The 12664-nt window shown below is 41.2% G+C and overlaps 1 protein-coding gene across 1 annotated transcript; it reads right to left on the bottom strand.

Annotated features, from left to right (window-relative positions):
• Window positions 1-239: 239 nt before the first annotated feature.
• Window positions 240-2269, bottom strand: LOC311119531 (E3 ubiquitin-protein ligase znrf2-like). Its single transcript, XM_084194204.1, has one exon. It carries the CDS (start codon window positions 1618-1620, stop codon window positions 1033-1035), a length of 588 nt encoding a protein of 195 aa, XP_084050330.1. The 5' UTR covers window positions 1621-2269; the 3' UTR covers window positions 240-1032.
• Window positions 2270-12664: the final 10395 nt, after the last annotated feature.

Here is a 12664-nt window from a genome sequence, read left to right as displayed (position 1 = left end):
AGCAAATATTCCCCAGGCCCAGATAATCCATGTCATTTCTCCCTCCCTCTCTCTCTGTTTTATGATGATAATTCCCCTCAGAGATAGGGAGAAAGCAGAGTGAAATTACTTTCTCTAAAGTAATCTCTCTTTCTCTCTCTATCCAGCATGTCTGCAGCTCACTGCAAAGTAACCACAATCTTTTAATTGTTTTATTTAATTTTTTAATCTGTTAAATTCCTAGACCAAACTAATCCTCAAACAGCACGGCAGAAGAGAAAGGCAAACAAGCCAAGCCCTGCTGACACTGAGTTGACAGTCCGATCTGGACTAGGCAGTCTCACTATAGACTGGACACAGACAGTAACCTCATTAGGCAGTCATTCTCATATCACTGATTAGCTTGGTCAATAACTACAGTAATAGGATATAACCGACTATTAACCAACTAACCAACTACTTCAAGCAGATATCAATGTCACTCTGTTAGCTACATCAGGCCCAATGCTAATGGAATAGACTAGAGGCAGATGCAGACTTTGTTATTGTGCTATATCACACACGTCCTTGTAGCAACAGGCATGCCTTGTTGAGTGAACTTTGATCACTAAACACAGACAGTTTATGGTTATAAACATGTAACCTGAATATCTGTCTGCTGGCACTGGTGGTGAGAGTTAGTCTAGTCTGTCTCCCCTACAACTATATGCCATGTAAGATGATCAATGACGGGACTATGTCATACTGAAGTGGACATGATGTGGGTTGTGGTTGCAGAGATCGGATGAATGCTCGCCATCATTCCAAAAAGATAGGCTGTTTTGTATCACATTCACTGCTGACAATGAACACTCCTTACTACGGTGTGCACTGTAAAAGTCAATGATGGTGATGATGAGGAGGAGGATGAAGAAGGGGAAGATAAGGAGGAGGAAGAGGATGAGGATGAGGCGGGGGCTATTGAATCATTGCCTATATATTAAGACTGTAAACTACGATAATCTAAAATGTTGTTACACTATTATTACACTGTTATTACTACAAACATGTCATCTAAGTTGCAGGTAGCTGTAAAACGGAGGTTAGGACACATTTGGTCCACACTGGTGAGTAACAGGTGTAAAACACATTCAGACAGAGAAAGTGAAAGTTCAGTGAATAAAACTGAGATTCAACGCTACACAGACACAAGTTGCTTGTTGCTACCTTATTGTCAGCCAGTCTCTTACCTCCAAAGAGGTTAGGCGAAAGGTGTGCTGGTAACGATCCAATCAACAACCGGGGTCCCCCTTGCCCCCCGCTGGACCTGTCCCTTTCTGCCTCCTCCGGGGTGCTGCTGCCAGACTCCTGCGAGCTGTAGGCTCCACTGCTGTTGGGGATGTTGATGCCTGACTGGGGTCTTGTCCCTGACCCTCCAGAACTGCCTCCCACGGACCTCGTCCTGGGGCCAATGTGTTGGCTGGAGGTCGCTGTGGTTCCCGAGGCCCCGTGAGCCGACGGGCCGTACGCGTGATAGCTCATTGCCATGGCTGCAGTCCTACCGTTCCCATTGCTGGTAGTAGAGGTGCTCGAAGGTAGATCCGAGCCCGAGTAAGCCCTGGTCCGTCCGTTAGCGGCTGGGCTGCTCTGCTTAGCCCCCATATCTGTCGCGGGTGCCAACACACGTCCACAGATTTACACTGAATTATTAAAGGGCTCGTGCAGCACGGCGGCGGTCAGTGAGTGTGCCAGATTTAAAACGCAAAGGGACACAAGTACACGACCACCCAGCCCAGGACAATGTTTAAAAGAAAAATACCAAAAGTGGAAATTATACGATTTCCAATGACATGTTGAAAATGTCAATGAATAAAAGTAACTGACAGCGACGCAAAATAGCGGTTTGAAAAACCGTCCTTACTGTGCACCAAAAACAAAGTAAATATGCATGACATTAAAACTTCGCGCAGAGTTCAGAACATGTCACGACCATAATCCAGAATAAGTAGTTGTTGCCATTTTGCAGTTATCAAATCTTTCGTCGTCCCAGTTGCTTGTTTTGGATTAATATGCTTTGGCTGTTGTTTTCTGAATAATGACAGTCCTCTCCGCCATACCTCCTCTCTATCATACGAAAGTGAAGAGCCCCGCTCCCCACGCTTCCTAGTTAGCCGACCGCAGGCAAGCACAGTGAAACTATTATAATGTAGGAGGAAGTGATGGAGGAAAGGGGATGACAGAGAAACAGCAGAGACGAAGCGAAAATAGCGGGGACGGGGCTCCGTGCGCACAGCACTGAGCACTGACTTGGTTGCGGAGTGAGTCGAGTTTGGAGGCGGATCCACTGTATTTGTGTGCGTCAGGTTACGTCAGCACCAGCAGTGCACAAGCCTAGCGACATCAACAACAAGAGCATGAAGCCTCATTTCGGAGTGGCCAGTCTGGGCAATAGGATCAAGGACAGTTGGAAATGGTTGAGACAACTTTTAGTACCTGTTAAATTATACGCATTTGTTGCTGGAAACGAGCCACAAATAGCTCTAGGCAAACCTGTAAACTCAGTTCTGGTTCATGCCCCTCTTATAGAGCATAATAAACCATAGACTCTAGGAATAAACTGATCAACTTCATTTACATTTACATCATTTAGCAGACGCTCTTATCCAGAGCGAACTACAGTTTCAAGAATCCATTCACATGTAGGACATTCAATTATTTTTCGTTACATTTATTGCATAGGCCTACAGCCATAATATATACTTACCTATAATAGTAGGTCAGATAACCCAGTTAAGACATGACTATCATGTAACCTACAAAGGGTTAATCCAGGATCAAAATAACCTCTGCCACAACATTTTGAGTATCATTGTCTGGAACTTGTAAAACATTATACAATGTTTCAATTTGTTGATGATGTCACAATGACGATGATGTCACATATTTCTTGTTGACTCATATTTGGGTCTATTTAATAAAGTACACACAGCCACAAAAAAAAAAGACATTACACATAATTAACATTATTGCATGTCAATATTTGGAAAGGTTAAATCCCAGTGTCTATGTAACAGTGTTGCTTCCTTCCCTCTCCTCGCCCCTACCTGGGCTTGAAGCAGGGACCCTCTGCACACATCGACAACAGTCACCCCCGAATCAGCGTTACCCGTCGCTCCACAAAACCGCGGACCTTGCAGAGCAAGGGAAACAACTACTTGAAGGTCTCAGAGCGATTGACGTCACCGATAGAAACGCTACTAGTGCACCACTAACTAGATAGCCATTTCAGACCGGTTACATCTACATACATAGAGAATGGTGGAATTGTCTCTGCTTTATTCAGCCACCCTCGAAGCACTGTTACCAGTCGCTCCACAAAAACCGCGGTCCTTGCAGAGCAAGGGAAACAACTACTTGAAGGTCTCAGAGCGAGTTATGTCACCGATTGAAACGCTACTAGCGCGCACCGCTAACTAGCTAGCCATTTCACACCGGTTACATCTACATACATAGAGAATGGTGGAATTGTCTCTGCATTATTCAGACGTATCACTGACTGTATTGCTATCTGAACACTGCTATTGCTGATAATATGGAGAGAATACCGATTGAGAGAGCACACTGATATAATTCGCTGGTTTGAATCCCCAAGCCTACTAGGTGAAACATCTGTTGCCCTTGAGCAAGGCACTTAACCCTACTTGCTCCTGTAAGTCGCTCTGGATAAGAACATCTGCTAAAATGTAAATCATTATTTTGGCCCATGTATATTTACTGGGATGCGACCCTTCTCTGAACAGTATGAAAATGTATGCACTCACTAACTGTAAGTCGCTCTGGATAAGAGCGTCTGCTAAATGACTAAAATGTAAATGTAAACACAGCATTCATTCTTCCATTCACAATTATGAATCAGCAAAACATTTTTTACTTTTTTTACACGACCTTTTGACTTTATAAAATAAATATTATGAGACATTATTTGATACATTCTCTACTTAGAAACATTTTACTTTACTTTCTCAAATCATATGAAATTGGACTACATGATCTTATGCTAGAGACAGGGTATTGAACATACTCTTGTGTTTATCATTCAACCAATCACATTTTAATGGAGAGCTTATACCTATGGAACATGCCATTGATGCTGCAACTAGCTCTCACAGTCTCACAGTCAGAATTAGACATTCATCCATGTTCCTCAAACGTCAAATTTTGAAGTTGTTGCAAACGTCAAATTTCGAAGTGTTTAAGGTTAAGTTTAGGCATTAACTCAGCATTTTTAAGGTTAGGGTTAAGTTTAGGCATTAACTCCGAAATCTTAAATTTAGGCACTAACACCTAATTATTAAGGTAAGGGTTAAGGTTTGGGATAGGTTTAAGACAATATCTCAAAAACAACTTTCTATCGCTTTCTTACTCCCATCCACCATCCCCGTCCACAACGCCCTAGCAAAACCGAAACCTACTTGAAAGTAACAGCGCCCACTGTTGCCCCTTGTGTCCAATTTCCACATCATCTCCTGACATCCTCAGACATGGATGGACGTCGAATACTGGTGACCTAGCACCTAGCATCACGGGTGACCTAGCTGGGATTAAGACAGCCTCAGCCACTCTCTCGCTCACAGACATGTACATGTAGGTCACAGTGGCTGTATGCCTTGGTTTAGCCGACTGACTACATGTACAGTTAGACACATACCTCTGCAGTCATGGTAACAGTTAATGATGAGTTTGCTGTATAATTAGATATTAACTGAAACAGATTTAATGTAGATTATAAGTGGACATGTTTTGGAAGGAATTGTCTGCATCCCAAATCACACCCTATTCTCTATAGTGCACTACTTTTTATGTAAGGAATAGAATGCCATTTGGGACATAGACATTAAATACAGTGAAGGAGAACCTCACCTCAGCATTGGCACTCAACCATGAACTAACTACAGTAAGTCCTCCCATTTCCTTCTCTAAAACAGGCTGATTGTCTCCTTCTCCCTCTCCCTGAGCTGACGGGAAACATTCCTCTCAGCTATTGTGAAGGAAATTCCTCGAATTGCAGCAGTTGGAATCCACCATTCAGCAGTCAAAAAGCCTTCGCAGGAGAATATTCTGCCTGCCTCAGAGAGAGAGAGACATAGAGAGAGATAGAGAGAAAAAGAGAGAGAGAGACAGACAGACAGAAGAAGGAGAAAAGGAGCAGAGCTCTCATTCCGCAAAGTCTCTGTCTTCATATAGACCAATATCAATTATGTTCTGACCTAAGTACAGCATGGTGAGATAGAGGTTCACACACAGAGGGGAAGGTGAGCGGTTAGCTAGCTAATGATAATTCTCATTCTTATCCCGCCTCCTCCCCTCTCAGAATAGCCCTGTTTACCTGTCAATCAATCGATGGTCATGCTGCAGGATTTCCACGGCAACCCTCTGAATTATGTTCAACATGGTGTCGTGATCAGAGCGAGAGGGAGGGAGGGCACTCAGAGCTCAGTTACCCAGACAATCAACTCATTGATATTCAAAACCTCATAGTGACAAAGTCAACAACTCTCACTGGGTTTTGTGTAGTGAGATCAAAATCAGTGTCACTTTAAATAGTGTTACTTTATATCCATAGTGTACACTCATGTACGTCTATGCATGTATAAAGTTCATGGGCATACAGAATGCATGACAGACAATCTAGTTTCACTAGAAAACCTCCATAGGGCTGTTTTATCTGAGAGACATGCAGCCGAAGTTGCATCAGAGCCATATAGATCCATTCTGAGACATACATCAGAACCATATAGATCCATTCTGAGACATACATCAGAGCCATATAGATCCATTCTGAGACACAAAATAACCATATAGATCTATTCTGAGACACATCAGAACCCTTTAGATCCATTCTGAGACATACATCAGAGCCATATAGATCCATTCTGAGACACATCAGAACCATATAGATCCATTCTGAGACAAATCAGAACCATAAAGATCCATTCTGAGACACATCAGAACCCTATATATCTATTCAGAGACATACCGTATACGGAAGTTTGATCAGAACCATATAGATCCACCCCCACCCTCCCTCTGTTCTTCCCTCCTCGGCCTTCCCTCACCCTCCTCGGCCCTTCCTCCGTTAGAACAGTCCTGGCTGTTCTGCCCTCCTCGCCCCACCCTCCACCCTCTATCCAAATGGCCCTGGCTGTCTTCAAAGATAAAGATGTAAATCAGAAACAGACCTGGATCTGTTCATCAACTGTTTATCATGGTTTTATTGAGAGGTAATCTCTGTTAACCCATATGTCAAATCTTGCATAATTGAGAGGGTATTGTGGGCTGAGGGCTGGATCTGTTTGGCATGTCAAGCATGGGTCAAATTTCTCCTGGCTGCTGCCTTTTTTCTGAAATTGTTTAAAGCTCATATATGACTTTATGAAAAAGCCTCTGTTGTACTGTAGTTATATCTAGCAGATCCAGTTACGCACCAGATTGTCAGACTAAGTCAGTCTTGACATATTTCCACTGTGCTGTGAGTCTATTACAATGAATTAATTGGTGGGTGTAATGAGGACAATCAGGTAGGGGCCTAGTCCATTTTTAATGGGGAACATATGGAGATCATGTGCTATATGGGAAGCAGAGCAATCCAATGACAACACAGAACAACTTTCAGATAAATCTAGCACGCTACCTCCCCCTGCTGGCCAGTGTCAGAACTATAACTAGACAACACCATGACCTGATCTATCTGAATGTAAGTAGTGAGTACATGGGGCATCTGCAACAACCCATCACACAGAGTAAAATCATATCTAACCAGACAGAGGGAGTGGTATTGATTTGATAGAGGTCAAAGCAGAGGATATGTCACTTCCTCAAAACATGTATGTAAAACAGATCATAAGCTGAATGTGTGCGCAAAAAATGAAAACACTAAACACTACCCAGGTAATAAATAGCTATCATTACATAGTGCCCAAGGTGCTGCTTCTGCTGTTTGTACAGCACCTTGTTTATATTGAGCCTTCATGTTTGCAAAGAGAGCAGGAATATATTGTAAACTTTCAGCAGAACAATCAGCCACCATCACTATCAGCGTGTGTGTGTGTGTGTCTGCGTGTTTGTGTGAGTGTCTGTGCATGCGTGCATTGATGTGTGTGTGTGTGTGTGTGTGTGCATCTAACAGTCAGATCAAACCGTGTGTAGAGGTTGGAGGTCCAGACTCTGAGAGGAGTGAACATGGAGACACAAAAGCAGTGTAAAAAAAAAAATCTAGTTGTTTCAACTAATTATTATTAAGTAAGTGGTTCCACAGCCTTTTTTAGTTTACTCAACTTTTAGATCAAAGTGTTACCTAAACTTAACATATTTAGTTGGCCTTGGGAAAACTTTGGCAAAAATTAAGCCAACTTAAAATGATATGTTTGCTCAACTTCTCTGATATGTTCATTCAACAAAAAATTATTATTTGGGCATCTTCACTAAAGAATGGTGTGGAACTAGTTACATACAGACGGCGCTTTTGACATAAAAAGTTTCAACTTACATATCTGATACACGTTGACATACGTGCATGTTCATTTATACAGTAATTATTATTCAACATGTCCTCACCTAGGATTTGAACTCACCTCACATGGGATTTGAACTAACAATCTCTTGGTTCACGGCATACTGATCTTCCTGCTATGTCTCCACATGTGTGTCGATTGAGCACTGTTTGGCACAGTTGGTAGAGCTTGGCTCTTGCAACACAAGGGTTATGGATTCGATTCCCACGGGGTACCAGTACGGAAATGTATGTACTCACTACTGTAAATCACTCTGGATAAAAAAATGTAATGATTGATTTCACCTATATTGCTGCACTTCAAAGTAAATATCAGCTCTGTTAAAAGTGAACTTAAGTAAAACTATTGTATTTATCATAGGGATTAAGGAGTAACATTAAAACAGAGTAGTATGCCCCACCAACATTAGACAACTATATAGAAAACCCCCAAATTGCTAAAAAAATAAGTTACTCAAATCAATGATGAGAGAATAGTCAGATTAACTGCTTGACACAGACATAGTGGTGTAGCAGGATGATTGGAATGCCGTGAACCAAAAGGTTGTGAGTTCAAATCTCAGGTGAGGACATGTTGAATAATAAGTTCTGTATAAATGAGCATGCACAATGTGATCATGTACAGCACCAGTCAAAAGTTTATCTACTCATTCAAGGGTTTTTCTTTCTTTCTTTTTTACTATTTTCTACATTGTAGAATAATAGTGAAGACATCAAAACTATGAAATAACACTTATGGAATCATGTAGTAACCAAAAAAGTGTTAAACAAATCAAAATATATTTCATATTTTAGATTCCTCAAAGTAGCCACCCTTTGCCTTGATGACAGCTTTGCACAATCTTGGCATTCTCTCAACCAGCTTCATGAGGTAGTCATCTGGAATGTATTTCAATTAACAGGTGTGCCTTGTTAAAAGTTAATTTGTGGATTATGCTTAATGCATTTGAGCCAATCAGATGTGTTGTGACAAGGTAGGGTTGGTATACAGAAGATAGCCCTATTTGGTAAAAGACCAAGTCCATATTATGGCAAGAACAGCTCAAATAAGCAAAGAGAAATGACAGTCCATCATTACTTTAAGACATGAAGGTCCATGAAAAACCATCAAGCACTATGATGAAACTGGCTCTCAAGAGGACTGCGACAGGAAAGGAAGACCGAAAGTTACCTCTGCTGCAGAGAATAAGTTAATTAGAGTTACCAGCCTCAGAAATTGCAGCCCAAATAAATGCTTCACAGAGTTCAAGTAACAGACACATCTCAACATCAACTGTTCAGAGGAGACTGTGTGAATCAGGCCTTCATGGTCGAATTACTGCTAAGAAACCACTACTAAAGGACACCAATAAGAAGAAGAGACTTGGTTGGGCCAAGAAACACGAGCAATGGACATTAGACTGGTGGAAATCTCTCCTTTGGTCTGATGAGTCCAAATTTGAGACTTTTGGTTCCAACCGCCGTGTCTTTGTGAGACGCAAAGTAGGTGAATGGATGGACCGTGAAGCATGGAGGAGGAGGTGTGATGGTGTGGGGATGCTTTGCTGGTAACACTGTGATTTATTTAGAATTCAAGGCACACTTAACCAGTATGGCAACCACAGCATTCTGCAGCGATACGCAATCTCATCTGGTTTGCGCTTAATGGGACTATCCTTTGTTTTTCAACAGGATAATGACCCAACACCTCCAGGCTGTGTAAGGGCTATTTGACCAAGAAGGAGAGTGATGGAGTGCTGTGTCAGATGACCTGGCCTCCACAATCACCTGACCTCAACCCAATTGAGATGTTTGGGATGAGTCGGATGGCAGAGTGAAGGAAAAGCAGCCAACAAGTGCTCAGCATATGTGGGAACTCCTTCAAGATTGTTGGAAAAGCATTCCAGGTGAAGCTGCATGAGAGAATGCCAAGAGTGTGCAAAGCTGTCATCAAGGCAAAGGGTGGCTACATTGAAGAATCTAAAATCTAAAATATTTTTGATTTGTTTAACACTTTTGGGGTTACTACATGATTGCATATGTGTTATTTCATAGTTTTGATGTCTTCACTATTATTCTACAGTAGAAAATAGCCTTGAATGAGTAGGTGTGTCCAAATTTTTGACTGCTACTGTATGTCAACCTGTGTCAAATATCTAAGTTGAAAACATTGTATGTTAAAAGCACTGTTGCACTTGCACAGTTTGGGCCAACTAAAAATTTTAAGTTCAGTCAGCTATCACTTTAACCGGAAAGTTGAGTAACTAAAAAAGCCTGTGGAACCAGTTACTTAATAATAATTAGTTGAAACAACTAGAATTTTATTACAGTGAGCAGCAAGAATGGGGTGGAGGCTGGGGCAATCTCTTTCTTGGTTTCAGTGTACTTCCTGAATTTACTGGATTTAAAACCGAATTGGCCCCAACCCTGGTATACTGTACCTAGGGGGCTTTCCAAAATCAACAGCTGTTAGAGTCATTTCTTTACTGCGTTTCCATACACAAAGAGGTTCTGAATCAAACGTGTCTAATGGTTGGTAAAGGGATTGCATGCCATGCTCACGTTCATCCACTAGATGGTGTTGCTGGCTAAATGAAAGTAACCCAGTCATATCCGATCGTCATTCTCCACAGGGTACCCATAGCAACAGATAGAGAAAACTTCCTCTACACGCTAGTCACGTAAGTCCAAGATATGCTGGTGACAAAATACAAGACTTTGTCCAAAATGGCACCCTATAGTGCACTAATTTTGACCAGAGCCCATGTGGCCCCTATGCTGATAGAAAATAGGGTGCCAGCCTTTAATATTCCACACTAAATTATATAATAACCCTAAATCCATTATTTTGTTATCTACTGCTGAAGATAAAGAGATATGGATGGAGCAATTACCACAAATTAGATTTGCATTAGATTGTCAGAGAAGGTTATGAATACACAGTAGTGTGATTCAGGCAGTGGTGGTCAGTGCCGTTTAAAAACCAGTTGAGCTGACAACCGTTTTGCTGTGGTTTTAGTCATCAATCTAGCAAGAGGACAATATTTTATTAATGTAGTAGAAAGCTATGGCCTTTGTCTTTCACCTGGAATTGTTTATATATGTCTGAGAAATAAACACTTTTCAACCCATGTGATCTAGTACACAGAAAATATATAATAAAACATATACAAATATGATGATAGGAATTTTGTTGTTGTTGAATTAACAACCCTTTTCATACTTTATAATATGTCCATATATAGTTATAATATATTTTAGGAACATCTACCCAAAATATTTCACCTTCTTTATTACTTTACCAAACATATCATGACATTAGTGATAGTCAAAATCTGTTATATTTGTGAACATCTAAATCAACATTTGAGTCATTTAAACAGTGTGCGTCCCTCCTATAGACAAGGGGAGAAGGGCTATGTAAAGGGATCGATTTTGTCGTTCTGAGCATATGCAATGTGTTTGACTTCCATACAAAATTACTTCTTTACTTATTTTAGGTTTAAGGAAGTGTGTAGGTCACATTCTTTATTGTAGGGCTATGCAAGTTATGTATTTAGATCCGCCTGCTCGAGACAAATTTAGCGATTGCTTTGCCATGTCTGTGCCGTAAAGCAGTCGAGCTGGATAAATGTTTTTCTAAGGACCGCCCTGTTGACGTAACTTTGCAGTGAAGTGATATAAATGGATGTAATGATGCAGCCGACCACTAGAGGGAAGCAAATGCAAGTTTATTTGACAGAGGACTTTCACATGGTCCTAGGAAGGTCTGGATGGCTGTCTTCTGACTAAAATAAGTAATGTAAACGTATACACATTTTTAAAGTAATTCATGAGGTTGCTACAACCTAGCCTACGAATGAAAGTTTACAACGCAGGTGCACAGGTTGAGAGAAATTAGAGTAATCAAGGAGACAGACAGTGAAAAGACACATTCAGTACCGCCTCACACACTCTTGCCTGAACCTAGCATCTATATAATTCCTTTTTGCATCTACGCTCTCTCCTCCTCTCACCTTTTCCCTTCACTTGTGGACTTCAGTGCACAATACAACAGCTGCCTGTGACCAGGTGATTTCTTTTTAATTAGCATGGCCTTATTTCTATTACAGCATATTGGATGACTTCATTCATATTCCATTCACCCAGTTCAACGTAACATTGATAGGTTTACGCTACTTACTACATGATACTCACATTTTTCCTATACCCATCATGAGGTTGCTATAACCTAGCCTATGAAGTAAAGTTTACAACGTAGGTGCACAGGTCGAGTGAAAAATGTGCACACTCTTGCCTGCATCTAGTTCATCTAGGGTGTAATCATTAGTCCAACAGTTGCAAACGAGAGTTTCTATTGGTCAAATTCAGGTATGTTTAACCCCGTTTCATTCCGTTTGCTTCTGTTTAAGAAATGTTTTTCAACAGAATCGGTGGAATGAATACACCCCTGATCACACGTAAACACAGTTCACTTTCATAGCAGCCACATACAAACAGCTCGTTGTATTCCTTCTCGCATATATGCGCTCTCCTCCTCTCACCTTTTCCCTTTGCTTGCGGACTTCAATGCACAACACATCAGCTGTCTGTGACCAGGTGAAATAACATTTCCAAGCCAAACCTTCATAACATAACCGCTAACCACTTCACAGCCTACAGTGAGGGAAAAAAGTATTTGATCCCCTGCTGATTTTGTATGTTTGCCCACTGACAAAGAAATGATCAGTCTATAATTTTAATGGTATGTTTATTTGAACAGTGAGAGACAGAATAACAACAAAAAAATCCAGAAAAATGCATGTCAAAAATGTTATAAATTGATTTGCATTTTAATGAGGGAAATAAGTATTTGACCCCCTCTCAATCAGAAAGATTTCTGGCTCCCAGGTGTATTTTATACAGGTAACGAGCTGAGATTAGGAGCACACACTTAAAGGGAGTGCTCCTAATCTCAGCTTGTTACCTGTATAAAAGACACCTGTCCACAGAAGCAATCAATCAATCAGATTCCAAACTCTCCACCATGGCCAAGACCAAAGAGCTCTCCAAGGATGTCAGGGACAAGATTGTAGACCTACACAAGGCTGGAATGGGCTACAAGACCATCGCCAAGCAGCTTGGTGAGAAGGTGACAACAGTTGGTGCGATTATTCG

The sequence above is a fragment of the Coregonus lavaretus genome (genome assembly GCF_964263955.1).
Source record: "Coregonus lavaretus genome assembly, contig: HAP1_SCAFFOLD_4627, whole genome shotgun sequence".
Lineage (NCBI taxonomy): Eukaryota > Metazoa > Chordata > Actinopteri > Salmoniformes > Salmonidae > Coregonus > Coregonus lavaretus.
This window is presented reverse-complemented; position numbering and strand designations above follow the sequence as displayed.

Coding starts and splice junctions, on each gene's coding strand:
- LOC311119531 (XM_084194204.1), bottom strand. CDS start 1,620: ATGGGGGCTAAGCAGAGCAGCCCAGCCGCTAACGGACGGACCAGGGCT.